The sequence below is a fragment of the Chiroxiphia lanceolata genome, chromosome 18 (assembly GCF_009829145.1).
Source record: "Chiroxiphia lanceolata isolate bChiLan1 chromosome 18, bChiLan1.pri, whole genome shotgun sequence".
Classification (NCBI taxonomy): Eukaryota; Metazoa; Chordata; class Aves; order Passeriformes; family Pipridae; genus Chiroxiphia; species Chiroxiphia lanceolata.
Window position 1 is genome coordinate 5,191,229 of NC_045654.1, and position 26,699 is coordinate 5,217,927.

The 26,699-nt window shown below is 46.6% G+C and overlaps 1 protein-coding gene across 2 annotated transcripts in view; it reads left to right on the forward strand.

The window, feature by feature from the left end:
- Positions 1-26,699, forward strand: part of ADORA2A (adenosine A2a receptor) — a 35,346-nt gene extending 8,647 nt beyond the window's left edge. For both annotated transcript variants that reach the window (XM_032706005.1, XM_032706006.1), the window contains 2 exons: positions 13,500-14,370; positions 20,759-26,699. In XM_032706005.1, coding sequence (XP_032561896.1) covers positions 14,021-14,370; positions 20,759-21,719 — 1,311 coding nt within the window. In that variant the 5' untranslated portion in view covers positions 13,500-14,020 and the 3' untranslated portion in view covers positions 21,720-26,699. The remainder of the gene's footprint in view (positions 1-13,499; positions 14,371-20,758) is intronic.

A 26,699-nucleotide genomic window follows, 5' to 3' on the forward strand; every position in this document is an offset into this window, starting at 1 on the left:
AGCTCCTGCTGTTAGAGAGACACCCCCACAGCGTACTGCCCAAGTGAAGTAGAAAAAGATTAGATAAAGTGACCATCAGGGATGTGGGAAATATTTGAATTGAATTAGATCTGTGGAGGAGATCGCTTATTTCGAATCTCAATTAAAAAAGTCAATATAAATGTAATCGCATATCACAAAAACCTATGGAAATGAAATCCTGTCTGATATGGCAAATGGATTAAGTTCTGAATTTACCAGGAGAGCTGTGAACCTCTGAATTTGTAGAGAAAACATGTGGGTACAAACTGCAAACCTGTATGTGTGTATATAAAATAGAAATGACCTATTCTAGGGTGTGAAAAAAAAAAGGCAGCAGGTCTTTTTAATGCCGTTCACGTGGGGCATTTGTAATTTTCACACGCACATAATCTGTCTCTTCCCATATGTATTTTCATACATAAAAAATAGAATGGGCATCACCCTGTACCAGGTCAGGGGATGCTGGCTCAGTAATGATATTTTTAGCCTCAGTCCTTCTATCAGTGAGTTCAAAAGGCACTGAAGCTCTGAGCTGGAAAGCCTCCTGCCAGGTCTCCCATGTTTGCATTTCTGTTTTTGCTAATATTTTAATAGGATGCTTCCATAAGGGCTGCTGGTGCTACTGCGTTTGGATGTAATCGACTTTGGAAAGCTATTCATCTTTCTTGTTTCATCTTCAATAATGGATTTCATGTAGAGCCATGTGGTTAAGCCCTCTTAAGAACTACTGGGGAAGGCTCAGCCCAGCAGAAGGTTTGGAGGTACTGCTTTGAATCTTCACTCTTCCTTTCAGTCCTGTCTCTCTGTAGGGTCGAGTCCCCCTTTGGTCTTGAGCCTGGATGCTTTTCCATCTTGTGTGGAGGGAAAACCTCCCCCTTTACCACTTCCTTTCTGCCTGTCTGACTGACTGATGGCTGCATGATTTCTTGTCTATACAGGATGTTTAAGGTTTCACAGAGTTTCCGCCATTTTCACTGTGCTTCAGCTCTTTGCTTTCGTTTGACATTTCCACCCACACGAGAGGGGACAAGGTAAAATGTGGCAAAGCTCTCTGAGTTCTGCTCAGCTGTGACTGAAGTTTTTCCCATATGAAAGCTGATGTCATCATCTCTGCTCATGTCCTGCGAAGTTTGTTCTTATCTTCAGTTTGAACAGTTTTCAGGTCTTCTTGTTCACTATCTCATTTGATCTGGATGGTGACTAACTCTCAAAGCTGTTCTTTATTGTGTGATTTTCATCTGAAAATGGAGGTGGGCTGTTAAACCTTTATTTTTTTGTTGGACTCTGAAGTAAAAGCCAGGAAAGAGATCTTGAGTTATGTGTCAAGGAATCAGGGAGGATTCTCACAAGTCAATGGAGGATTACTCCCTTGCATTGGGTATTTAGGGCCAGAAGGCTTGGTTGCTTCATGGACCACCTTCAGGTTTTGCATAAATGCACCTGAACAGCCTCGGTGAAGCTACTTGAACACAACAGCACCAGTTCCTTGCCTCTTTGCTCATTTTAAAAATGCAGAGAAAGCTGCCTACTTTGAGATGTTTTTGTAGCTGAATATTGAGGGTTGGTCTGTTAGGAAGTAAAAAACTGGCAGCATTCTGCCTTGGGAGGGTGGGAGGGTCTGGGCAGATACACAGGTGATTTAACCTCTGAAGGCTTCAGTTCCCTCTTAGAGTCAGAAGATGCCTCTCCCATCACAAAGTTTGCATCTGTATCAGGAATAATTACTGGTTGGATTCCACTTTTTCTTTCTGCAGTAAATCAGTAGATCAGAATGGACAGATGGCACATACAATTCTAAATTATGGAAAATATCCTTGGGAGGCACTTCGAGGTCATCTGATCCAGGCCTCTGCCCAAAGGCAGGATCAGCCCTGCTTCTGCCATTCCTGACATCTCTTTCTCCATCCTGCTCCTAAAGACCTGCTGTGGAGGTTCCCTACTTTCCTGGCGAGCAGGACACACCCTGATGCCCAGCTTAAAGCTCCTTTGCTCTCACTCATTCCTCATCTTGACCACAGTGGGTGACCCACAGATGATCCACAAAGAGTATTTCCGAGTGCTACAGCAAGTGCAGGTGTTTGGTAAATGTGAGTGAGTGAAGGTAGGGTCTCTTTTACTCCTCAATCTGTGTTCTGCAAGGAGCAAATCATCCAAAACCTGGCTACCTCGTGCCTGCTGTGGCTGGAGAGCTGCAGTGGCATGGGAGGGGATGGGGTAGGTAGGCTGTGCCACAGCTGCATGTGGGGATGCAGTTGCAAAGTTAGGATCAAGCTGTTCTGGAGAAAGGATGCTTTTCATCTTTGGGCCTGTTGGTAGCATAAAATACAACGTACTTAATGTACAGGGCATGCAAATGCCATTGCAGAAGATATGCAAAAGTAGTCCTGGAGCCTCCTTGCCCACAAAGCAGCAATAAATCTAGTGTCAGGAAGGCCATGCTTGAAATTTTACTTATATTTTGGGGCTCTTGCTGATGTGGTTTTGATTTTTATTTTATTTTTTATTTTGATTTCATTTTTTGAAAATTTTCACATTTCAAGCCCAAAGAAGTAATTTGTTACCACTACAAATGCAGCTGTGCAAGGCAGGATTTGAAAAGAAATGACAGCTACAAGACAAATTGTATTTATCTTAGATGGTAAGTCAGGGGTTGCATGCAGTAGGTTTATCACTATCTGACAGGTAACAAGATAAACTCCAGGTGTTACACAGGGATGTGGAAAAACCTGAAACAGGAATAAAGATACTTTACAAAGCATTTTTAGGGAGCATTTGCAAACAATGCATCTGAGACAATGGAGAAGTTAGTGGGGAGGGAAACTTCTTGCAGGGGATGGTTTGAGCCAGGAACAGGGGGAGGGAAAGGCATATACAGAGGATGAGGGAATCTTCCTGTCCCTCTCTGATACAGGGAGAGGAAAGGGGGGTTTCCTTAAGCTTTGGAGACGTGACAGATGACATGCTGGGCTCCTGTCTGTATGCTGATTAGAAGTTGTGATTGCACTGAGTTCCAGGAGGGAAGGCACTCAGGCATTCTCGTCCTTGCAGACTGGGGCTGTTTTATCTGCCAGCAGCTGAGATATGGCATTCCCTGGCTCCCTATCCCCTGGCATTCCTTAGCTCCCTATTCCCTGGCTCCCTATCCCCTGGCATTCCCTGGCTCCCTATCCCCTGGCATTCCCTGGCTCCCTATCCCCTGGCATTCCCTGGCTCCCTATCCCCTGGCATTCCCTGGCTCCCTATCCCCTGGCATTCCCTGGCTCCCTATCCCCTGGCATTCCCTGGCTCCCTATCCCCTGGCATTCCCTGGCTCCCTATCCCCTGGCATTCCCTGGCTCCCTATCCCCTGGCATTCCCTGGCTCCCTGTCCCCTGTGTTTGTCCCAGGTGATGCTCGCAGTGACAGTTGTGGCCCCTTGTTCAGCAGCTCTCCAAGACCTCAGAGTCTCCTCCATTTTTCTCCTGTTTTGCTTTGTTGGAGATACATTGCTTTGAGTTTGTGTTCTCCTTTTGCTTCTTGTCTTCCCTTTTTTCCCCTCCTTTTTTTTTTTTTCTTACTAGGGCAGCAGAATTGTCTCTGCTCTCTTTGCCTGCTCTGTAGCGTTGTCTGTTACCCAAATCACCCTTCGTGTACTGGGAAAGTCCTCTGCAAACTGACCTATTGTTTTGGTTATTGAGTTTTCCCCAGAATAGGATTGTCAGGTCCTAGTATGAATCACTTATTGAGGTTAAGGAGTTAAAGGAAGTAGGCTGTTAAATACCATGTTCTGTGGTGGTAACAGCTTTGGTTTCAGTATGAGATCCAAATACTTGGGCACAGACTGGGATTTTCCATAGGAAACATTCCCCAGGATAAAAGACAGCTAAGAGGTATGTAGCTTTTTAATAAGATCTTCAGAAGAGAGACACGTGATTGAAATTGGTTTGAATAATTAGAGTTTCCACAGACGTCCGATCCACAGATCAGTGCCCAGGTTCAATGGCACCATGGAAAATCACATCACACTGACCTGGGCTGGCACCAGCACCATTACAGCTCCTGGAGCATCTCTGGGGAAGCATGCTGACTTTAAAAAATGTTCTGCAGCCTGGATTTTGGCAAAAAATGACATGTGCTAATGGCCACCTAGTCAGGGAGAGTCTGGAACTATTTCTGACAGTCCCAAAAATCAGGCCTCTGTAGCTGAACCTGTTAAAACTGAGGCACCTAACTTTGTCAAACACCTAAAAAACATTAATGTTTTCATTTATGTCATCCTGGGTCTTGTGAAATGTTGATCCAAACTCTGCTTGACCATTTTGATTCATTTAGGGCTATAACATGGGTAGGCATAGAGGATTCTGGGGATTTGATGGAGTTATGTGATTCTTTTTCTCTGATACAGTTGAATGGTGCCAGCTCTTGCAGGATATAGAAAGGTGAGAAGGTGTTTTCATGGGCTGAAGACTGGAAAGAGGATTCATTGACAGCTTTTTTTTTAACTTTCCTACATCATTCCTAAAGGGGAATCTTCCCCCACATAACCACAGCACAGCCCAGCTGTATGATTACAGCAGAAAAGAGGTGGACACAGTGCACTTGGGAGAAACTGTTCTGGGCATCTCCCTGGGATCCATCTCTGCTTGACTAACATCTTTTGAGTTTGGAGTCAAAGGCCACGGTCCCTAAGGAATTTGTCTTGGGAGTCTGTTTTGGCTTATCCTTGTTTGGCAAGGTGTGAGGATCGTGGTTGTCATGCATTTGAGAAATGATTGCAGGTTTCTTTACAGCTGGAGCTTTTTTATGATGTCTTGTTGTGCAGAAACTGTAAAATATCTGAAGTTTGCATAGGACAGAAGGGCCACTTCCCGAGGGTAGTGGAGGTGTCTCTGCTGGCAAGTCCAGTAAAATGTTTTCTGAAGTGATTTATGAATGGCTGCTGGTTCTCCAGTGTGGTGGTTTGATGTAGGAGAGACACCAATGATGAGGAATGTCATTCCCTCAGAGTTGCAGCCGTCAGAGCAGGAAGCAGGGAGAGGTACCAGGCTGTCACTGCAGCGGATGTGCTCTTACCACAGCACAAGGACTTAGGAAATGAAGAAAGACTTAAAGTCCTCAGAGCACCAGCTAAACACTGAGGCTCTGGGATCACTGAGCAGTGACACTGGAGAGTTCTTAATAAATTGGATTATAATCATAGACTTAGGGGCAAAAAAGAAGTCCCTTTGAGTACCTCTAAAAAGGCTTGTGTTGGTGTGGCTTCTTGTGATAGTGAAAGTGCAAGTCACCTCCCAAGAGTGACAGCAGTGTGGTGCAAGCCATAGCAAAGAGAAGAGGGAGTGTCAAAGGAAGGGCATGTGGCCTCAAGGCATCATCAGAGCATCAACTCCTCCTTATCCACAGAGGGTGGCAGAGTCCTAAAAATGTCTTAAATAGTTTTGAGACTGAGACAGAAACACTAACAGAATGATGAAGCATGACACTGAGCAAATAAACGTGAGCAGGTCAGGAGAAGTATCTGAAAAAATGGAAACAAACTAAGGAGGCAGAAGATTTGTTATTGTGGCTTTTGCCTGCTTTTGGGATGAGCACACACCCCACCAGCATTGTCACTGTCTAAATCCTTTTTCACTGGCAGCTGATTGACAAATATGTGAAGTGAGTTGTGTAAAAGGTGCTGGTGCCCAGCCTGGGGGTGCAAAAGGGGCCAGGGCACCCCCTGGGACATGGGAGGAAACAGGGCTCTTCTGCTGGCTGAAAAATCAGCCTGTTCTACAAGGCACAGGGAGCACAGGGCTGATCTCTGTGGCTGAGCCAGCAGTGAACAGCCCTACAGAGCAAACAGCAGTCACTGGGCAGAGAGGGGCAGAGGGTGGGAGAGCACTGGGGTGTTTGGGTGGGCTCTGCGGGATGGGCTCTGTGGAGCTCAGGCTGAGCTGTGTCACTGCTTAAACTGATCAAAGAAGGCAGCAAGTCGGGGAGGAAGGATGAGATGAGCTGTGTTAGCAACCCAGTGGAGGCCTGACTGGTGCCTGTGGGTGGGTGTGAGTCAAACTGCTTGGGTGGTAACGGGAGCTTCACTGTGGGTCCTCAGAACAACCCCTGCTCAGAGGGGTCAGTGGGTGAGCCCTGGGTGAGCTAATGCAGTGAGACAGCTTTGCTTTGGCTCAGAGGAAGGTAGAATTCACTCATTTTCTGTTCAACTTGTACAGTGCCTTCATCAGGATAGGGAAGGACAGCTTGGGAATGATTTTAAGTTACACAGAGAGAGATGGAAAGAGTTACGTTCCTTCTGCTGCAGGATGTTGGTTGGCCCGGTACAGCAGCTCTCCCTGCACTGGGGATAGTTTTTGTTCCACCATCAGAGTTCATGCAAACACTACTGGCAACCTGCAGAAGGACAGTGCTCGAGAGAGGGAGCAGGGATCACAGGGCCTGGTGGAGATAAGCCTGTAATTAGAGAAGGCAAATAAGGTTTGGGAACAACTGGATAAAAATGCAGGAAAATGAACAGATGTACCCAATTCTCAACTGCCTTCCTGGAAAATTCACATAGAAATGAGAGGCAAAGTCACATCTGGAGAGAAGTCTACTCAATTATTTTAAAACAGACCAGAATGGATACATTAGCAATACAATAAATATTTTCAGAGTAAACTCTTCCCTTGCCTGTAATTCCTCAGTCACCTCTTCTTGATATTCTATTTCCTCATTTCTCTTGTTTTGTTCTTGAAGGAAATGCTCCTTATGTATGAACACAGCTGGCTTTAGTAGGGCTATGGGGAGGCAAAGTTTGCTTTGAGTTCTTCCCTCACACAGGAAAGGAAAACTGCTCCTTGGAGACATTGTGGATGATATTGGCAGTAATAACTTGTTGCTGGCCATGGTACATGGTTTTAATTATGCTTTTTTCACTTATCTGTCTTATGAAAACTTATCCAAATGCTTGTTTGTTTTTTTTATTATTATTTTTTACAAATGCCACCATAGGTAAATCAACATCAGCAATCCTGAGTAAAAAATAATTTGCTCAAAAATCCAACATGTTTTGGTGCTTTTTGGCAATATATCATGTTGCTTGCTGCCCAGTGAGACTTTAGTGAGCACAGGGGAGTGTTTTCCCTTCTGTTTGTTGGTTTGATCTGGCTTATTTAACTGCTGGTCATTCAGCCTTACTTAGTTGTGCCTCCCCCCGGCTTTTTGTGACCATTAGAATGGGAATAATTACTGTGAGGTTTTTGTTGCTTTTAAACATTTATAACATCCACTTAGGGAAAAAAATGGCCAAATGCATTCTGTTCTGGTCTTCCGCTACTGCAATAAAAATTAATCTACTTCTATCACTTGGAGGGCAGGAGGCAAAGCTGCAATATTGGTTTTGGATTAGCCATCCCTAGCAGCCAGCCCATCTATGTTATGGCCATTGCTTGTTGTCCAGTGGGGTGTCACTTTTGGGGCATTTTTGATTTTTTTTCATTGTTTTTATGGGGCATAAACAGGAGGAGAAGAGAGACACAGGACAGGCCTGCAGGGTGTGATTTTATTACTGGTTTTGTTTCTGTCACTGGTGCAGCAGTGAGGGTGTCTCTGGTAATCCCCCGGTCAGTGAAGATTTTACTTCCAAATTCACAATGTGTGTTCCTGCTGGCAGTGCAGCCTCCTTTTTTAGCCTGGACTGCAGCAGGGATGGAAATGTAAAGCAGAATTGTTGCCCCTCTCCCCCATTTCTGAGCTGACAGATGAAGATCAGAGACAGTACAGATCTCTGAAGAGCCATTCCTTCTGCCTTTCACAAGTACACAGAGGGGGGGTTGTAAGTCTTGGAGAGCTGTTACTTTCCTGTAAGAGGAGATGACACCAAGTTTAGCAGAGCTGAAGCCCTCACTGTACTCAGTATTTCAGGAGAATTTGCAAAGCCAACCCAGAAAGCTTGTTACCTCACTGTAGGGTTTACACTGGAGGAAGACTTCAAGTGGAGACAAGCTCTGTGCCTGTCCAAAAATCCTTGGCCCTGCACTTCTGTAGTCAGAGCATCGGTGGCTCAGGTGATATTTTGCATAAAGTCTGGCACAGTCCTCTGGAAGGGTCAGACTGCCATGCAGAGCCCCTTGATAGAACAGGGATTTCCACACATCCCTGTGTTCTGCACTTGGATGGGTGTCCACACAGGCAGGTGTGGAAGGGCAATGGGCATCTGTAACTCCAGGGAAGGCTGAGGGAAAGTGCAAGTGCTCCAGGTACCTGAAAACCAAGACCGTGGTGAGCTGATAATTTTGCCTGCTTTGTTTCACTTGTATCCTTTGTTAACAAAGAGCAGTCTAGAGGGAAATAGTCTATTATTAATATTTAATTTCCTCCTATTACTGTAAGCAGATGACCTAAAAGATCATTTAGCCAGCAGCCAATAATAAAGCAAATAGGGGAATCAGAAAATGTATGTCTTGGTTAGATGGGTGATGCCTCCTTCCTCCTCTTTCCTGCCCCACCCAGCCACAACTCCCCTGAAAGGGAGGCAGGGCTGTGAGGGTGCTCTCTGACAGCTCCAAGCACTCGGGCTGTGTGTCAGCAATCAGGGGCACTGAGAAGCTGCTCTACCTGAAATATTCATAAAAATACCAAACTTCAGAAAGGAAACCCTTGAGCAACACAGAGAAGTGCTCCTGCTGCCTTCCCCAAGGTTCTCCCCAAAGGACACCTGTTTTCATTGTTTTACAGCCCCAGTTGTTTTGCAAATTTGTGTACTGCCTGTGAGCACATGGGGTCATTTATTGTGACTTGATCCTCTGAAGTGATGGGGAGAGACTGAGATTTCTTGGAGTCTTTGATTTAAAAGATAGGGAGATTCTCTTTGAGCTGAAAGGGTTTCAAAGAGAGGATAAAAACTGACAAGCATCTCCCCCTCCAGGCTTTGAAAAGTAGGAAACAAATGATTTAGCAGCACCAATTTCTCTGCTTACCAGCCATGTGTGAATTCAAGGATTTTCCCTGAGGGAATTAGGTAATCTGCATGTGGCTGGTACCTGGGAAGGGTCATGTTGTCAAAAGGAGATGCTAGATTGTGATCTGTGGAATGAGCCTTGATGAACATAAACCATGGCCCCTGTGAGCTGCCTCTTACCCCATCCTAGAGCAAACAAAGAAACCGATTCCCTCTGGAGCCCATGGAAGCTGCAGCCTGTCACCTAGGTGCCCACAGGCAGCCCTGGGTGTCCTAAGGGCTGCTGATGGTCTGGAGATTTTGCTAATATGAGAGTAGCTGTCAAACTGAAGTGTCACAGACATTGTCAGCCTGGCACGGGTGCAGAGGGTGAGTCTGCTCTGCACCAGCGTGACAGAGTGTGGGTGTCCAAAAGCAGGACAAACTCAGCCTAGAGGGGCCAAGAGCTTGTTTGAGGTGGATGATTTGAATCAAGCAGTGGCCACAGGCTCAACTTGATGATTTTGGCACTCAGGAGATAAAAGGGGCAACATCTTAGTCCAAAGCCAACTGGAGATGCCAAACAAAAGCTTGCTTAGGCTCTGGTGGTGAATTGCTTCATGGGAACGTGCTGTTCAGATGCTTTATTGAATTTTCAAGGAGCAGTTTTTCATTGGGGGGTGAAATATGAGAGAGAACAGAGTGTTCCAAGTCACTAAAAATGAACAGAGCACCAGCTTTACAGGTTTGTGAATGACAAAAAAGGTTTATTTAATAATGGGGAAAAGGCCGGAACATAGCCCAGGGTATCAAGAAGGAATTAACAAAATAAAACACAGGCTTAGGAAGAAATACGAATTGTAGCTGTCCAGCCTGTTGGGTGATACAGGTTATTTTCCCTAAGTTTCAAGAAGCTTGCCATGCTGTTCCCTCAAGGGCCTAGATGTTAAATAGACATTTCCCCAGTGAGTAAAGCAGATTGTTAATTAATTTTGTCTTGTTAGACCTGGTTGCTGAGCCTTTGGGTCTTGCATGAGGTAGACAATTCTACAATAAATTTTGTATTCCCTCTGGATATGTGTTGTCTTCTCTAGGTGGTCTGGATTTCATTTTGTCCCAGTACAGTGGATTTCTAGCTGTATAAGCAGAGAGGCTGAGCCTGTTCTTGTTTTAAAGCAAGTTGCAAACACTTCTAGAACTGAGATCTGTTATCATGTCAAGTGAATGCTGCAGAGAGGGGAACGAGGTGGGGAGGGCGAGTTCAGGCTGAACGTGGAACCTCCCGGGCTGTGGCACGTTCTGTCAGCAACAGGTGAGGCCCCTGATGTGCTGGGGTTGTGTGGCCAGTAATTGGTTTTTCTAATGGCAGTGGCTACTCAGAAGCAGCGGAGCTGAAGCAGACACAAAATGTTGTTTTGTTGTGGCTGGGACACCTGCTCAGCCCCGGTTGTTTCTCTCCTGAGATGTGCTGGCTCTGCAGAACTCTGTGTTTTCCGGCCCATCTGAGAGCAGAGGGTGGAAGGACATGTTGTCCTCTTCTGGACTTAACATTCCAGTTGCTTCGGAATAAATGACTAGGGCTTGGGATGAAGAATCAAGCCACTGTTTGTGAAGGGGGATGGGAGGCAAGGGACTAAGCAAATTCAGAGATAGAAAATTAAAATTTAACATCAGACCATGAAACAAACAGTTGAAGCAGAAGGTTAAAAGCTCTGTTGTGTCAGAAAACAGTGTGTGATGTGGTCATTAAACTTCAGATTCCAGCATCATGCTTTTTCAGGGTGCATGCAGAGCTGTAGGCAATTCCAGCTGTCTTTGTGCTGAGCAATCAGTATGTGTGGGACCTCCACAGTGTAGGTTTGTAACTTCCCTCTGTGTCCCGTTGGAAAATGAATTTGAGATGAGCCATTGAAAGAGTCAGGTTAAACAAAATGCATCTGGGATTATATGGATTCATAATCCTAATAAAGGAAGCTCTCAAATGGGGAGGAATATCCCAGTAATTTTGCTTGGATCCTCTTCACTGAGGTGTATGTGCTGTGAACATGAGGGGCAAGAGCAACATAGCAGGACTTTATTTAAATCCTCTCAGCATCCATATTAACGTGCCCATTTCTCAGGCTGCCTCCTTTCAAACAGTGGCTCCTTCAGCTCTGCCTCCATCTCAGAGGAGCTTGTGGGGGGAGCTGTAGTGGCTTTATTTTCCATAGCAGCAGTTTTGGCCCACGTATGTCCCAGTAATTTGTTAAATTTTTCTAAACTTGTCCTGACACTGGAGTTTGGTCATGAGCTTGACCTGCATGGAAACGTGTGAGCACATTGGGGAGTGGAGAGGCTGGGGTGTTACCCTGTCCCCATCCCTGCTGCTGTGATGCTGAGGGACACAGGAGCTTGCTCCCACTTCAGAGCCCTTAGGCACAGCCTCTGAGAGGGACACACACACCTTCCTCTTAGGGGTATGTTTTGCCCACTGCTTCCCTTGTTTGGTTGGTTTTTTTCTCACACCAGCTCTTTCCTGTCTTTCTTCCCCCATTTCTTGCTCCCACACATGCACAAAGCGTTGTTTATTGCTCATCCTGCCTCTTCTGTTTTTTCTCCCTCCAGATCTTTATTTCTATCTTATATTAATTCTAATCCCCTTCCCTGGAAGTTGGGCTGAGGGGAGAGGTTTCAGTATCGCTGCTTTGAAACAAACCTGTTGGGATTTGTAATGGACAATCAGATGCTTGCAGAGTGATGTAAGGGCATATCACTGACATCCCTGAAATTCAAGGAAGTGGAAGCAAATCTTTAGGAAGTCAGTGGAAAATAGGAGTTTTTGCTGTAAAGAGATGGACAATATAGAGGCTTCTGCAGGTTTTTCTTCTTTAGAAGATTAAATGAATGATCTTTATCTTCCTCTTAACAGCTAGATCACACAATAATCTCTTCTGTTGATTTCTTCCACTCAAACCAAACAAAACACAAAACCAAGATTGCTGGAGGTGGAGAAAAGCAAGGTTTTTGAAGCACGTCCAAACCACCAGAATCATTCACTTTCCTTTCAAATGCAGCATTAGCGATAGAGCTCTAAATCAATGAAAGGTTTAAAATTAGATTATATTCCTGAGATCAGATGTGAATCACAAGTTAATCATATTTTCTTTTATTATCACTGTCTTTACCCTTTTATTTTATCCTGAGAAATTAGGTTTCTGACGAAAACAGAGTGAACTGTGAAGGCATCAAGCCCTGCTGGGTGAAACCAAGCCAGATCACCTGTGGATGGGTCCCAAAAACCTTGTCTTTTGGAGGTTCATGTTGCATCCAAAACTGAGCTCGGGTGATTTATCAGTTAGTGCTGTGAATCTCTCTCTCCAAGCCCTCTGATGTTTCAAGTAGCTGTTTCTTAAATTAATGAGAAAATATCACTGCTTAAGCTTGCTAAATAAGGTTTACAACCCACTCTGCAAGTGACAGGCGAGGACAGCAAGCAATTATCTCTTGACTGTGGCACAAAGCTCAGGGAACTGTATTCTCCACTGCTGTATTTTTAGCTGAGACTGTGGTGAAATGCACCCATACCCAAAGCAGAGGTACGAGGTGACCTGCGAGATCGGCGTGAGGGGGGTGAGCGCGCAGGCCACGTGTATTTAGCCCCAGGTTTGTGTGCATGACACTGCAGGAACTCGACTGTATCCCTGAGAGATGGCGTTGGCATTGTGCCCGTGTGTGTGTGTGTGTTTCTGGGAGAGGTGTATTTTGGTGGGTGTGTTTCTGGCGGGCTGTAGGTGAAGAGCGATGGTGACCTACATGATGTGTGGGGGCCACAAACGCTATGGACAGTGCAGGTGTAATGAATAAATGGTTTGCCTCTAGGATACAGATTCACATGAACAAAAATGCTGGTGTTGCAGGAGGGGAGCCTGAAGAAACCCTTGTAAAGAGTGTTCATGGTCTGTGGGAATGTCCTCAAAGATGTCACAGTCTGACAAACCTCCAGCTTTTCTCCCTGCCACGGATCACGTTCCAGTGTCTGTGCACAGGAAGGCAAGGCTGGTTCTGGCCACAAAGGGGTGACCACACATGCCAGCAGCACAACCCCCCTCTAATGAGGGTTCCTGTCACTGCAGAGCAGTGTTTTGGTGCAGCTCACTCCTGGGCTCACGTGATGGCTCCAGTGTGGTGTTTGCGATCAGAGGGAGACAGGTGTATGTGAGAGGGCTCCTCCACCTTTCCTCTCTGCAGCCTCAGCACTTGCCAAGGCATAATTAGTGGGGCTCTCGTGTTTCAGGGCAGGCTATTGAGCAGCTGCTGAAGTGCCAGCTCAGTTGGTAGCCTCGAAAACAAAACGTCCCTTGTTTCTCATCACCACTGTGAAATGCTGCCTTCCTGAACTTGGGCTTGGCCTTGCAGCTTTCAGGATAGACAAAATGTGAGAATTTTGCCAATGATGTATTCTTCTAGGTCTGTTTAATATCCGTTATCAATTTACTGTGCCACTTTAATGAGATTTTGCTTTCTCCATCTCCTCCATAGAGCTGATTACTTAGTGTGTGTGGCTGGTGTTGATTTTTTGTGTGTTTGTTTTTTTTTTCTAAAGGAAACTACAAGTGAAGAAGTTCAATGTTTTCTTCAGCTGAAGAGAATATTTCTCAAGTCCTAGTGGGAAAAGGTGAAAAAGAGAAGCAGAGGATGTTGCTAGTAGGTATGAAGCCATGACTAGCAGTGTGATTGTCAACAGGAAGCAAAGCATCGCAGCTGATGTGACGTTGCAGTACAGCACTCTTGCTGTGTTTTGTTGCCTGCTGGACTCTGTGGCCTGGGGAGCAGTGTCTGTCCACCAGAGACACTCTCCTATCCATTTGTCTGCTGGAGTTTGAATTGTTCTGCATCTGGTTAATCCACTTTGCTGGAGCTGGCAAGCCCTGGGCTCTTTTCCTGGACACCTGGTACTGTAAAGCCCTGGAAGAGCTCTGGGGAGGGCAGCGTGTGTGTGAGCAGCCTGCAGGGCTGGCAGTGAGACCCCCGGCAGCTTCGCGGTGTCCTGGCTGTTCAGTGCTCTGCAGATATGAACGCTGAGCTGTCCCGGCCCCTGCTCACACCGGCCTGGCTGTGCTCACCATGCTAGTACATGGGCAGGACGACTTCCTCTCAGACATCGCTTACATCATCCTGGAGCTCATCATCGCCGTGCTGGCCATCCTGGGCAACATCCTGGTCTGCTGGGCCGTCTACCTGAACAGCAACCTGCAGAACGTCACCAACTATTTCGTGGTGTCCCTGGCTGCTGCTGACATTGCCGTGGGCGTGCTGGCCATCCCCTTCGCCATCACCATCAGCACCGGCTTCTGTGCCTTCTTCTATGGCTGCCTCTTCATCGCCTGCTTCGTCCTGGTCTTGACTCAGAGCTCCATCTTCAGCCTCCTCGCTATCGCCATCGACAGAATCATTGCCATCCGGATACCCCTCAGGTAAGAGTGGGCTGGGCTGGGGGGCCAGGGGGTGGAAGAGGTGAGGGCTGAACATCCCTGAGAGCGACAGACGTGGAGATGAATCAAGGAAGGAAAAAGTTAAATGAGGATCAGAACTTTTTCTCTTGTATATTGAAAAAAACCCTTTTCTAGGTCTTAAAGGCTGCCTTGGCTGCCTTGGCTGCTGAATTTTCTGCTCACTTCGTTTTCCAGTTCTTCTTTGTCCTCATATGGTGCATGTCCATGGCATTGCAGTGCTGCTGCCTGGGAGCTGCCATTCCATACTTAGACGGGATCCTGCAGTAGCATCAATAACTTGTGTGCCCTGAGCTGCAGAAAGATTGCTGTGGGAAGGGGGAGCCAAAGCAAGAGATGGTGGAGGGCAGAAAGGGGGTGAGGTCAGGGCTTGTCTCCTTCCCTGTGGGGAGAATGGGGAGCTCTGCCTGCTGCTGTAGCAGCAGGGCTGGGGGAGTGTGGATGGGGTTTCTCACAGGGCTCATTAAATGTGAAGGGAGAGGAAGCAGCAGGCGATGAAGAAATGGGCCTTAGGAAGATTCAGAGCAGCTTAGGCACTGCCTCTGGAAGCAAAGGATGTATCAGGTCAAGGCAGAGGCTTCTCCCAGCCCAGACCTGTAGGTGGTTATTCTGTGGTCTCTGGAGTTTAAAGGAAGAAAAGGATGTTTCCATATCAGACTGTGAAAGCTGACTATGACTGGCTGGTATTGGTGTGCAACCAGGGAGGCTGACCTGGGACAAGGGGAAGTTTTGCCACACCCACAGGGGCTGCTCCTCAGTTCAGTTTTCTAGGAGCAGGTTGTTGTGGTGGGCTGTGTCTGGCCGTGGGTGTGAAGCAGCTTTGCATTTCTGTGACAATGATTTCGAGTCATTCACTGAGCTCAAGAGATGGAAAGGAAGCCCCTGGAGAGGCTGGTGCAGGAGAAGTGTAGGAGTCTCCTTCCTTCCTGTCTTGTCTTAGGAGGATGCAGCACGCTCTCAGGAATGGAGAGACTGCCTTCCTCTCCTGAGTAAGAAATGCAGCTGCAAAAATGGAACAAATCTCTGAGTTTTGTGCTCTTGAGGTTGAGTTTTTGCACATCCTCACTCCTCTTGACCTTAAATCACTTGTGTTGATCTGTGCAATTTAGTTTTGTCTCTTCTGAATACTTTGGTCACGCAGCACTTATGTCAATTAACACAAACTTCCCATTCAAAACTAGACTGGGAGCCCTGGAGCTGCAGAGATTGCCTTTCCAGGTGGGCCAGTGCAGCAAAGTCTTTCCTGAAGCCTTTTCTCAGCAAGTTTGTGCTGCTGTAACGTTACCTTTAATTGCTGGTTTCCAAACCCCATTAGTCACACCTGTTACAGCCTCTAGTTTTGATGTGGTTATAAGGCATATCTATTCAACTCCACTGTGGAGAAAACTGTTGATATTAGTCACCTGGAAATTGGATTGTGTCCACTTTTCTACTGTTCTGCTAGATACTGAATAGATATTCAGTTTATAAAGCAAAATAATAGTAAATGGTGCAAGGAAACATGTAGAGTAGCCCTTGGGATCTGCCTCTGAAATGATTTTGGGAAGGGCTGATGTCTTGAGTTCATCTCTCATGAGCTGGCTTTGAGGACTTTTGGTCACGGTTTAAGCACTCTTATTGTAGAGGATGACTTGCCAGGAAAAGGATTTTAAAAATCTGGATTTCTGCCCATTTTTTTGGGCTATCACTGTAACTATATTGTCTTGAAAATGTAATTTCCTGGAACAGCCAAGGTAAAGAGTCTTTTAGAAAAACCAGATTTCATCAGTGCTGGGCATGATACTGGTTTCACTATCTTGTTTTTGAAAAAACAGAGCACACCCTCTTCTGCCCCAGGAACAGTGGGGTTGATTGGATGCAGAAACCCACAGGTAAATCCATGGGTTCCTCCTCCTCTGTTTCCTCTGCTGGTTTGTCCTTTCACAGTAGGAGTAATGAACTTGTCAATTCTGTTTCCCCTTAAGAATTTATGGATGAATAAACATTAGATTTATAGCCTCACACATGCTGAGAAAGTGAAAGCTGATTATGTGAAGAGGGAAATGTGATATGATTCAGGCTGCTCACATCCTCTTTTTTTTTTCTGTTTCTAATATCTGTTTGCTTCAAAAATGTGTCAAACAATTTGAAGGAAAATTCTTCCACTAAAGGTGTGTTATTTTCACCCCATCCTTTAACAGCTGGCAAAGCCCCCTCTCCTCCTCAGAGGATGTGAAAGATAACACCAGGTTTTCCTAATATTCATTAGATGAACGCTCTTCAGTAACTCAGACTTCCTTCACTCTCGTGAAACCAGAAAGGGCCAAACCTATATTTTCTTTTTAATTATTTCATGTCTGATTTGTCCTAATGAAGGTAACCAAATATGTGGGTGTGTATTCCCACACAAATAAACTGCCAGTATTAAGGAGGCAGCAAAGTGAGATTTCTGATGCTGCTTGGTTTTGTATCCCTCAGTACATAATTAAAGTTACCTTTGAAATTATTTTTCTGTGGAGAAAAGACCCTCTTTCAAAATATTGCTGTGAGGAAAGACATCTATAGGTGAAATTTAAAAATAGATAAAAACTAACTTGTGAACGTTTTATGGGTTCTACCTTTCAAGTGATTAAAACACGGTGTAGAACTTGGTAAACTTTCCAAAAGTTCTCAAGCACTTTGCTGAATCCTGCCAGGCTTTATACAAATGTAACACTCTGCAAGTGGCAGAAAAGCACTCCCATGGCAGGGAGTCCGAGCCATTGTTCGCCCTGGGATAAAATCCCAGCCGTGTCTCTCACGCGGCAGGTACCTGAAAACCTGCGCTGGCGGATGTCGAACCCCCGGGGGCTCCAAACAAAACTGGCCGCGAGTCTGAGCCCAGGGTGAAGCCAGGGGCCGAGAACAATCGCTGCTTTCCAGGCTCGGCGGTGCCAGCAAACGCTCCGCGGGCACCGTGCCCAGCCACGTGCTCCTGTGCCGGCATCGGTGCAGAGATCTCCCCGGGGAAGGGCAGGTGCCTCGGATGCACGGGAAGGAGAGGGGGAAACTTTCCTTCCCGCAGCCAAACGGAAAAGTTTTCTCAGGTTACTGAGGTTTCTGCTTGCTCTGTGAGCTGGATTCAGGCATGAAACACGCAGGTCATCCAGTGCCAACTGCAGTAACGTGCTGGAGCACAGGCCTTTTCCTCTGCTGAAAGCTGGTTTTCCTACCGGGATGCAGAGTGGGACCTTTGTGCTGAGAACAGTCTCTTTCAGCTTGAATTCTCCAGGGTTGCCTTCTGAAATGCTCATACACGAGCACCTGAACCGGTGAATCAGAGATTTAATGTTTTATTGTCACTTTGAGCCATATGTGGACTTATTTCTCTCCCTAGTCACCATAAACCTTTTATGGCAGGCATTTCCTACGTGTGCTCCTGTTAAATAGATTATGGGCAGATTCAGCCTAATATGAGAGAAGAGTAATTTCCCTTCTCCTTTGAACATGGGCATGGCTTTGAAAGCAGTGCCTGTTGTCTGTGGCTTCATGGGCTGCAGCAGAACTCGCTGTTGCCAAGGTTTTAGTCTGGAAGCTCATCGTATCACGAGCAGAACAACTGTGTTTGCCCACCATTCTTGCTTCTGCTGTTTAGAGCAGAAGAAATAATAGTGGGCACCTGTGCCCAGCTGTGGGATCCCACCCCACCCTGTCTCTATAGCATGGATAAGCACTGGTATCAGTTGGCACCTGGCAATAGGGGAGGAGGGTTCATGACTGAGAGTTTTGGGAAAGGGTTGTTTAGGTGGTGCATGAGAAGGTCTCAGTTTGGTTTCTTACCCCTGCCACAGATTTCCTGGATGATCTGAGATTGCCAGTGTCTCTCATTTCCAGATACTTGTAATAGGGACAGAATATCCTCCTTGGTCCTGTCTCTGATGGCTTCAGCTGCCTGAGTTGTGGGATGTTGAGTGGGTGTGTTCAGTGAGTGGTGTTTTGTAGTGATTTGTTAAACACCATTGAGCACTGCTGGAATTTACATCAAAGCCCTCAAGGCTGAGCACAGGCTTTCTGGGGTGATGCAGTAAAGGTGTCTGAAACCTGCTCCATGCATGGCAGAGCCGCCTGACCGGGATGTCAGTGCTGTCCACCAAAGGAAGGTTTAGAAGACAAGCAGCAGGATGGTTGGATGCTGTGATGGTGAGTTAGGCCACCTATAATCCTACCTCAGCCAAGTCAGCCAGAGGTGTCTCATGTGGGTCCTAGAAATTAAGCTCTCCTAAACAAATTAACATTTCTCAGTGGGTACCTGGCCAACGCAGGGCCACAGACTTTGTCACCAGATGCCGTGAGCTTTCTCTCTTAACCCTTGGAGATACTGAGCAAGGCATGATGGACATGCACTCCAGCACAACACACTGCAGCTGGAAACTGCTTGGGTTAAGTGCTGTTCTGAAGCCTTGTAAAGTTTCTTGCATGGGAATCCCCAGAGGGTAAGAGGGAGGGAGAAGTGAGGGGGGTGTTTGTCTGGAGCAGTAGTGATATATATTTTTAGTGGAAGGGAAGGGACATCTCTAGTCGTGGGATAACAGCTGCACAATTTCAAAATTCCTCTGACAAGATGTAGCTAATTCCAGGGCTGCAGGGTTTTGAGGGTTTGTTTTGTTTTGTTTTTTGTTTTTCCAAGCTTCGAGTGTCTTCAGCCACTCTCTGGCTCCCTGAGTGTACATTTCAAAGCACAGATGCTGTTTTGCTCTGTTGATGAGGCCTGAATGTGAGCAGCTCCCTGCTGCCATCCATGCTGTGCCCTTAGCAGCCCCTAAGCACTGAGTGGGATCCACTAATTGCTGGAAAAAAACCTTTTTCTCTCTCAGACAGAATCAACTGAATTCCTCCCTTGTTTCTGGAAGGAGGATTTTGGTGTATTTGGAGTACTGGGAATTGTGTGTTGGCTCCCTGACCCGCTCCCTCTTTTCTGATTTTGAAATGCAGCTGAGGAAGGTCTCATGTGGAGCCAGTTTCTTCCAAGGCCCATCAGCAGGGATATAAAGCACGTGCAGGATCTCCATTCTGCACTGAGCCCAGCAAAAGCAGCCTCTCCCCTTGCCTGTCTTGAACTTGTGTTGGGATAGGAGCATGAACCTGTGGGAGCAGCTATTTCATTGGGAGATGGAAAGATTTCTGTGGCTTGTTGTATTATTTCTTTTAATGTTTGTTTTCTGAGAGAATCCTGGGGACAGAGGGAGCAGGAGCACTGGGTAAACACTGGGAGCCCAGCGCTACCGTTGTCCGATCGCAGACACAAGGGGTCAAGTACAGTGTGGGACCCACGCTGGACAATGTGGGAATCCGGCCATCTACTTCCCATGCCGAGCATTACCAAGGGAAGGAAATTGCACTGAAATGTTAAACTGCTGCCCTGATTTACGTTTTCAGAGGGAAGAACTGGTGGAGTCAGCTCAGGACTCGCAGTAACCTGTGAGGCCTTGGGAACCGGCTGATATTTTGAACAAACTGATGTCCCCGCTGCACTGTCAGATTCTTACCACACTGCTTATTGTTTCTTTCAACAGATCTTGGAGAATTTACTGTTAAGAGTGCTGGCTTCAACCAGGCATATCAATACCTCCACCACTGAGGTCCCTTTGGTGTGTGCAGTGCAGCCACAGCACACCTATAGTCAGAGCACTGTCCTCAGCTTCAATTCACCCTTTCTGAGAAAGACCTGGGGTCCAGCTTAGCTGGGCCAGTGAGGAAAACTGCTGACTTGTCTCGGTTATTTCAGGAAGGTTGATGGTGCTGGTCTTCCCAAAAGTGCCCATGTGGAGCAGAGTGAGGTGCTGTGCAAGGCAATGCCAGCCTGGCTGCTGCAGCTGAGCCAGCAGGATTTCCCTGGAGCACACCAGAACGTGGACATGTGGCACTGTGCCTCTGAGTTCTTTTGTGCTATTGGGTTTGCAGATCCCCTGCAAGACAGACCTGGCAATTCCATGCTAAAAGGCTGTTCCTTTGCCAGGAAGGAGACACTACCTCAGCCTTCAGCAAGAGACCCAGGGTAGTCTTCATCACCCAGGGTCAGAGCAGTGCTGTTGATTAGGCAAGATTCAAGATCTATGTACTTGACTAGGTAGATGGATGGAGTAAAGGAACACAGATAAAAACTGCATCAATTTCCCCACTTTTCTGTCAACTATTCACTGCCTAAAGGAAAGGGGAGGGAAATAGGCAGCAGACGGTGTCACCATGGAGTCCTTGCTGTGCTGTGCTGTGTGGGTTCTGCACAGCAGGTGCCTTTCTCGCTGTCTTCTGGAACATTGGGCCATTGGGAGGTTGTGTGGGTGCCAGGGGCTTGTGGAATAACACTGATGTAGCTCCCATTTGCTCTGCTTTACAGGTACAATGGCTTGGTGACTGGCTCTCGAGCCAAAGGGATCATTGCCATCTGCTGGGTGTTGTCCTTCATCATCGGCCTGACCCCAATGCTGGGGTGGCACAACCGTGCCCAGATCGAAGAGCTGGGTTCCAACAGGTCCTCTCCCATCAACTGCAGCAACAGTATGGTGGCCTGTCTCTTTGAGGCTGTGGTCACCATGGAGTACATGGTCTACTACAACTTCTTTGCCTGTGTGCTCTTGCCCCTCCTCCTCATGTTTGGCATCTACTTGAAGATCTTCATGGCAGCCCGGAGACAGCTCAAGCAGATGGAGAACAAGATGGTGCACGGGGAACGTTCTCGCTCCACGTTGCAGAAGGAAGTCCACGCAGCCAAATCCTTAGCCATCATTGTTGGGCTATTTGCAGTCTGCTGGCTCCCACTACATATTATTAACTGCTTTACCCTTTTTTGCCCAGATTGTGCCCACGCTCCCCTCTGGCTGATGTATCTGGCTATTATCCTGTCTCACGCTAACTCGGTTGTAAACCCTCTAATTTATGCCTACCGAATCAGGGAGTTCCGATACACCTTCCGTAAAATCATCAGCCAGCACATCCTGGGCCGCAAGGAGCCGTTCAAGGCAGGGCCAGCCAGCTCCAGGACTTCCACCCACGGTGGGGACACAGAGAACGCCAGCATACGGATCAGCGAGTATGCGCTAGAGGTGTACACCAATGGAGAGATCCACAGGGATCCTGAAAAGCAGGACTTGAACAAATGCAAAGCTGGCTTGGAAGGGCACCAGAACGGAAATGCTCTGGACCTGGAGACAAATGGGCATCTCCTACATTCCTGCAAAAATGGGATTCTCTCTGATGCATGCCTGAACAGGGAGCTTCACAGTGAAGAGCTACTTGATGCCCAGGTGTCTTACTCAGATCTGGAAAGAGCAGCCTTCGCTGCAGCTGATGTTTCCTGATGAGACTTTTGAAGTCTTCCTGGTGGAATGATTTTTTTTCCATTGGTGACCTCTGCCGTGGCAGAAAGGGAGGTTGGGGGGCGGGGGGAGAGCTGTGTTTCAGATTGCTGTGGAGAAAGGGGTCCCTTATCCAGGACTGCTGGGATGATCCTAAATACTCGACTGGAGAAAAGCCAAGAGACCGTTGAAGTGGACTAAGGAAGGAGGGACACGTTACCCGTCAGTGACCTGTCACCATGAGCAGTGCCAAGGTCGAGGATGGCATTCCAGGTTCAGCACTGGGAGACCCTGCTGCTGCAGGGATATCAGGACATTATGCTGTACTGTGTGCCTGTGGCTGTGTGTCAGTGTTGCTGTCTTTACCAACAGAAACTGAAGCATGGCTGGAAGTATTCCCTGAATGGCAAAGAGCAACAGGGAAGGGGCTTTTTAGTACTGTGGCCCTGCAACAAGCAGAACAGGGGATAGTAACATCTACTGGTGAGGAAGGATGCCAGGAGCTGCTGGTAGAGCAAAGGAATTTACCAGATGGGAACTCTGGATACCTTCAACCATGGCATTTTGTCTTCAGTTCATGTTTTTAAAGCTTATACTGCAACAAGTTGCTCAAGTGGGTTTTTTTCCATGTCTTGATAAGGTTACTTTAAGTTATAAAAGATGGACAAGAACTCATATCAGTTCCCTGAGCACTCAGTGTTCCAGATGCACAAGGCAAATACAACCTCTTAGCTCTCCACTTTGTCCAGCAAATCATGAAAGCAGAGTCTGTAATATGGATTTCCCTTGGCAAAAGGGCTCTCAGCAGGACTTGGTGCTGCAGTGGCAGAGCAGCAGGCCAGGCTGGGGGCTGTGTCCCCAGGGTGGGGCTGTGAAGAGTTGTCGGGTGTCTGGCCTGTCTGTAGGCTGGTGGCACTGTCTGCTTTTTCCCCATCTCTGTGCTTGTCCTCCCAAGCTCCTAGAATGCAAATTCTTTCCATGGCCCCAAATGCGTGTGAGGGGAGTTAATATTCCATATTTTGGTCATTTTGATCCTCACTCAAAAGGCTGTGGGATTTTTTTCTTCTTTCTGGGGATAGGGAGGAACCCACATACATACCTACCACTTATTTTTGGAATTCCAATGAGCTCTGTTTAAACCCCTCTTCTCTTGTGATTTCAGTTTTTTCCTGATGTGCTTTACTGTGAAGCCTGATGTGTCCCTGTGGTACAGAGGCCAACAGAGCTGGCCTGTCTGGTTAGAAGAAGCTCCCACTCTGAGAAGCTGAAAGGTGTCAGTAGTATTGGAAAACTGCAGAAAACTACAGAAACTGCAGTTCTCTGTAAAAGAGAACAGGCAAATCTCTGCTGCAGCAAGTGTATGCACTGATGTGGCTTGTTTTAGAGGTGTTTCACAGCAGTCTGATAATTTTCTGTGTCACAGGAAGCCTGACAGCTCAAGGACAGCAGAAACCCACATCAGCTTGAATTCTACCTGAGAACTGTCTGGGTTTTGTTATTCAGACAAATAATCTGTGTCCAGTCCCACCAGCCTTCTGGAGACACGGGCAATACTGTCCTACTGGAAAACTAAAAGTCTGGTAATTCCAGGGATCTGAACCTTATTCTCTAGCTGAAAACATCAGAAATACTCCCCAAACGTGGCTCCTCCTCATGTCTGTCCAATAACATTTCAGAATCCAAGGGAAACTGGATTTTCATACTTGAGGAAGAGCAGGTTATGTTTGTGTGTTTTTACCCCATGTTTATTTTATGTATTGTGAACAATTAAAATGAAAAACCAGTTTTATTTGAGGAGAATTTTCCTTTTGCCAGTCTCCCTACATGAAGGTGGGGAGTAGTTTACGATGCTGGATGTGTTCAAGTGTGTAGCTGCTCTGGGCTAACACAAAGATTAGTGTGAGATGGAGAAAAAGATGCGGCTGCCGCCACAACCCTTAGCAGAAAGACAGGCCAGTTTATAAAACAATAGACTTCACAGTTTAATTGAATTGCTGCTTTCTTGGCACAGCTCCTCCACCGTGGTCTAACGTCAGAGGAGTGGATTATCACTCCAGCACCATTTACGAACACTGAGCCGTTTCCCTGGGACTGACGTCACAGGTGGTTCCTCGGCAGGGTGACTCGGGATCTCGTTACTCCTGATCTTTCTCGATGGAATATTTCTGTAGGTTATTTGTGTGATGGCTGCTCTGACCTCCTGTAACTGTGGCAGAGGAACTCAGGAAAACGGGGGGCTGTTCTCTTCAGGCCTCGGTTGGGAGCCGAAGTGTTTCTAAGAATAACACAAGATTACATCCGGCATTCATGTCAATAACAATCAGGTCCACAAAGCAGCAGAGCAGGGAAGGAAGTGTGGGAAAATACCAGCATCGCTCATGCTGGAGCACACACGAGTGCAGAAGTGTCTCCTATTGAGCTTTGTAAAGGAATGGTTTACACCACATTGGATCAGACTTTCAGCTGATGTGGGTTGGTTGCTTTCTATATTGTTTCCTGAGCATCTTCACACTCAATTAGGGCAGCTTCTTGCTTGGCTGCCACAAGAATCAAGTTGATCTGTCTTGAGTGACAACTTAGGATTGTCACTGTGGAAAACTTTCCTGCCTGACTGGATCACAGAGAGTTTATTGAGTTTCCAGATATCTTGAAATTAGCTTTTGTGTTGCTGCTTGAGCTGCCCCCAAGTGTGTCCAGTCCCTCTCAATATTAGTGATCCAGACATGAAATGAAAAGGGTTTGTGAAGGGGCGGGGGGATGTGTGCAGGAGGAAGAGCAGGAGGGTATGGAGGCAGTGTGGTTTGCATAGAAGTCTGCAGCCACAGGATGGAAGGGATGGCAATTCACCACATGCTGTGAGCCTTCTGGCAAACATATGGCTGGGATGGACCTTCAGAAGATGTTTCTGATGCAGTTGTTGGGGAGAGCATGAGCCTTTTGAACAGAATTTTGGAATTCTTACTTCTTGTTTCCTAGGGATTATGATTTTAAGGCTTCTTGCTTTTAGGGTTTGGATTTTTTTTAGAAAAAAAAGAAGTAGTAGGTCCCATCAGTGAAGTGTGGTTTTTGCTTCTAGCAGTTCTCCACTTGCCTTCCAAGCTGCATAGGACCATATGCCCACTTTTCTTGCAGCTGAAGAATGTTTAGCTGATGAAATGCAGCTGTCCTGGATAACAAATGTGGTGCCAAGACAAAGAAGGGGATGACTATCAGGAGAGGCTGCAGAAGACCTCCTTGGGAATCCAAGGTGCAGTGGGCCCAGAGAGTAAGAGCTGGGGTAAGAAGAGACTAATTTCATTCAACTGGAACTTCTTTCTAAAAAAAGTCTGAAGACACATAGAGAAATGTGGTGCCTTGTTTGGTGTGATGGCATTCCATGAATTTCACCATTCCCTGAAGACCCTTAGGCTCCAGGGTTTATTTGCTTTATTGGGTTTTAGAGAAAGCAAAGTTTGATCAGTTGCCAGGAGTAATTTTATCAAGACTTCTTGGGGCCTTCTCCTCAATAGGGCACTGCTTTTTTGTATGTGCAAATAAATGCACTTACAGCTGTGTCCTGCAGATTTCCCTTGGGATCAGTGATATTTCAAAGCTCTGTGCAAGCTTGAACTCCAGCTCTTGAATCAAGAAGCAACTGGACATGGTGGGACAGCTGGGGTTACTGTAGACAGAAAGGGCTTCCCACTGATCCCAGTTGGTGCCAGGAAGCTTGTTCTGCAGGTGGACTTGGAGTGACATGGAACAGTCTGAGCCTTTGATCATTCTTTGAAAACAGACTCCAGGGGATGCTGGTGGATATAGAGAAGTCTCTAAGGTGTGGGAAATTGTAGGGCCAGGATGGATGGGAAATCTTGGTGGTGAAGGAGTATTTGTAGGGTAGGTGTTGAGGATGATTTCAGGGGAGCAGGAATGTGCTGGGAGATGCTGGGGAGTGCACAGATGATGCTGGCTTGAGACCAAGGTGTGACTTGCTGAGGAAGGATTCTGGAAGGGATGTACAGCCTTACAGCTTTCCTGGGGTCACTGCAGAGGATCAACCCTGCCTGGTGTGTGCAGAGGGTTGATTTTGTATGGTCCATATTGACTGAGGCAGAGAAGGTTCTTATGGATTGTCCTTTCCAGATACATTGTCCCATTGCGTGAGCACGTCCAGGTGTAACAAAAACCCTTCTGCTTCATGAGCATGGGCCCTACCTAAACCCAAATCCATCCAGCCATGCTCTGTGGAAGGACAAACGTGCTGCAAAGGTGCTGCAATGCATCAAAACTAGAATACTCTCTAGTGGTGTCTGCTAAATTCAGCTGCCTAAAAGTCAGTTCTCTCCCAATTTGATTTGGGTATCAAACTGCACTGAGTCATATTGGAGTTTTTTTCTTTCTAGCCCTGAGCTTTTGGCCTTCTTTATGGTAAAACACATCAAGAGTAACTAAAATCACACTAGTTCCTCATTTGCATGAGAGGTGAATAACCCTGACAGACTGAGAATCCCCAAACTGGGGCAATGTTGTGTGTAACTCCCCATCTTACTTGCCTGCTAGGACTGTTCACACAAGGATGTGTTAAAATCCAGACTGGAACCTGTTGATCTGAGAACATCCTTTGCTTCCCCCACTGTCTCAGGAGCTGGTGTTCCTGTGGAGCAGTTCTCTGTGGTCTGACAACCAAGACACTATGAACACCCTGCTGCACATGCTGTCACTACGAAACAATTACTCTTTTAATTTAAGTGTTTTATGATATAGGTGTTGTTTTTCCCTCTGTTTGTCAGTTACCATTGGGGAGGGGGGAGGGAAGGGGGTGGGAGAATCTGTGCATGCAAATGTATTTAAAGTGCATTGACCAAAGGTTTTTTTGAATCTGTGAAGTTTTCATATCTGTGAAGTCATCAGACTGCTGGGCAGTGAGGAGCTGCTGGTGCTGCGGAGTCTGTCTTGGTTACATTTCTTAATAAGCATTAAAATAATAAAAATATATTTGTAAAA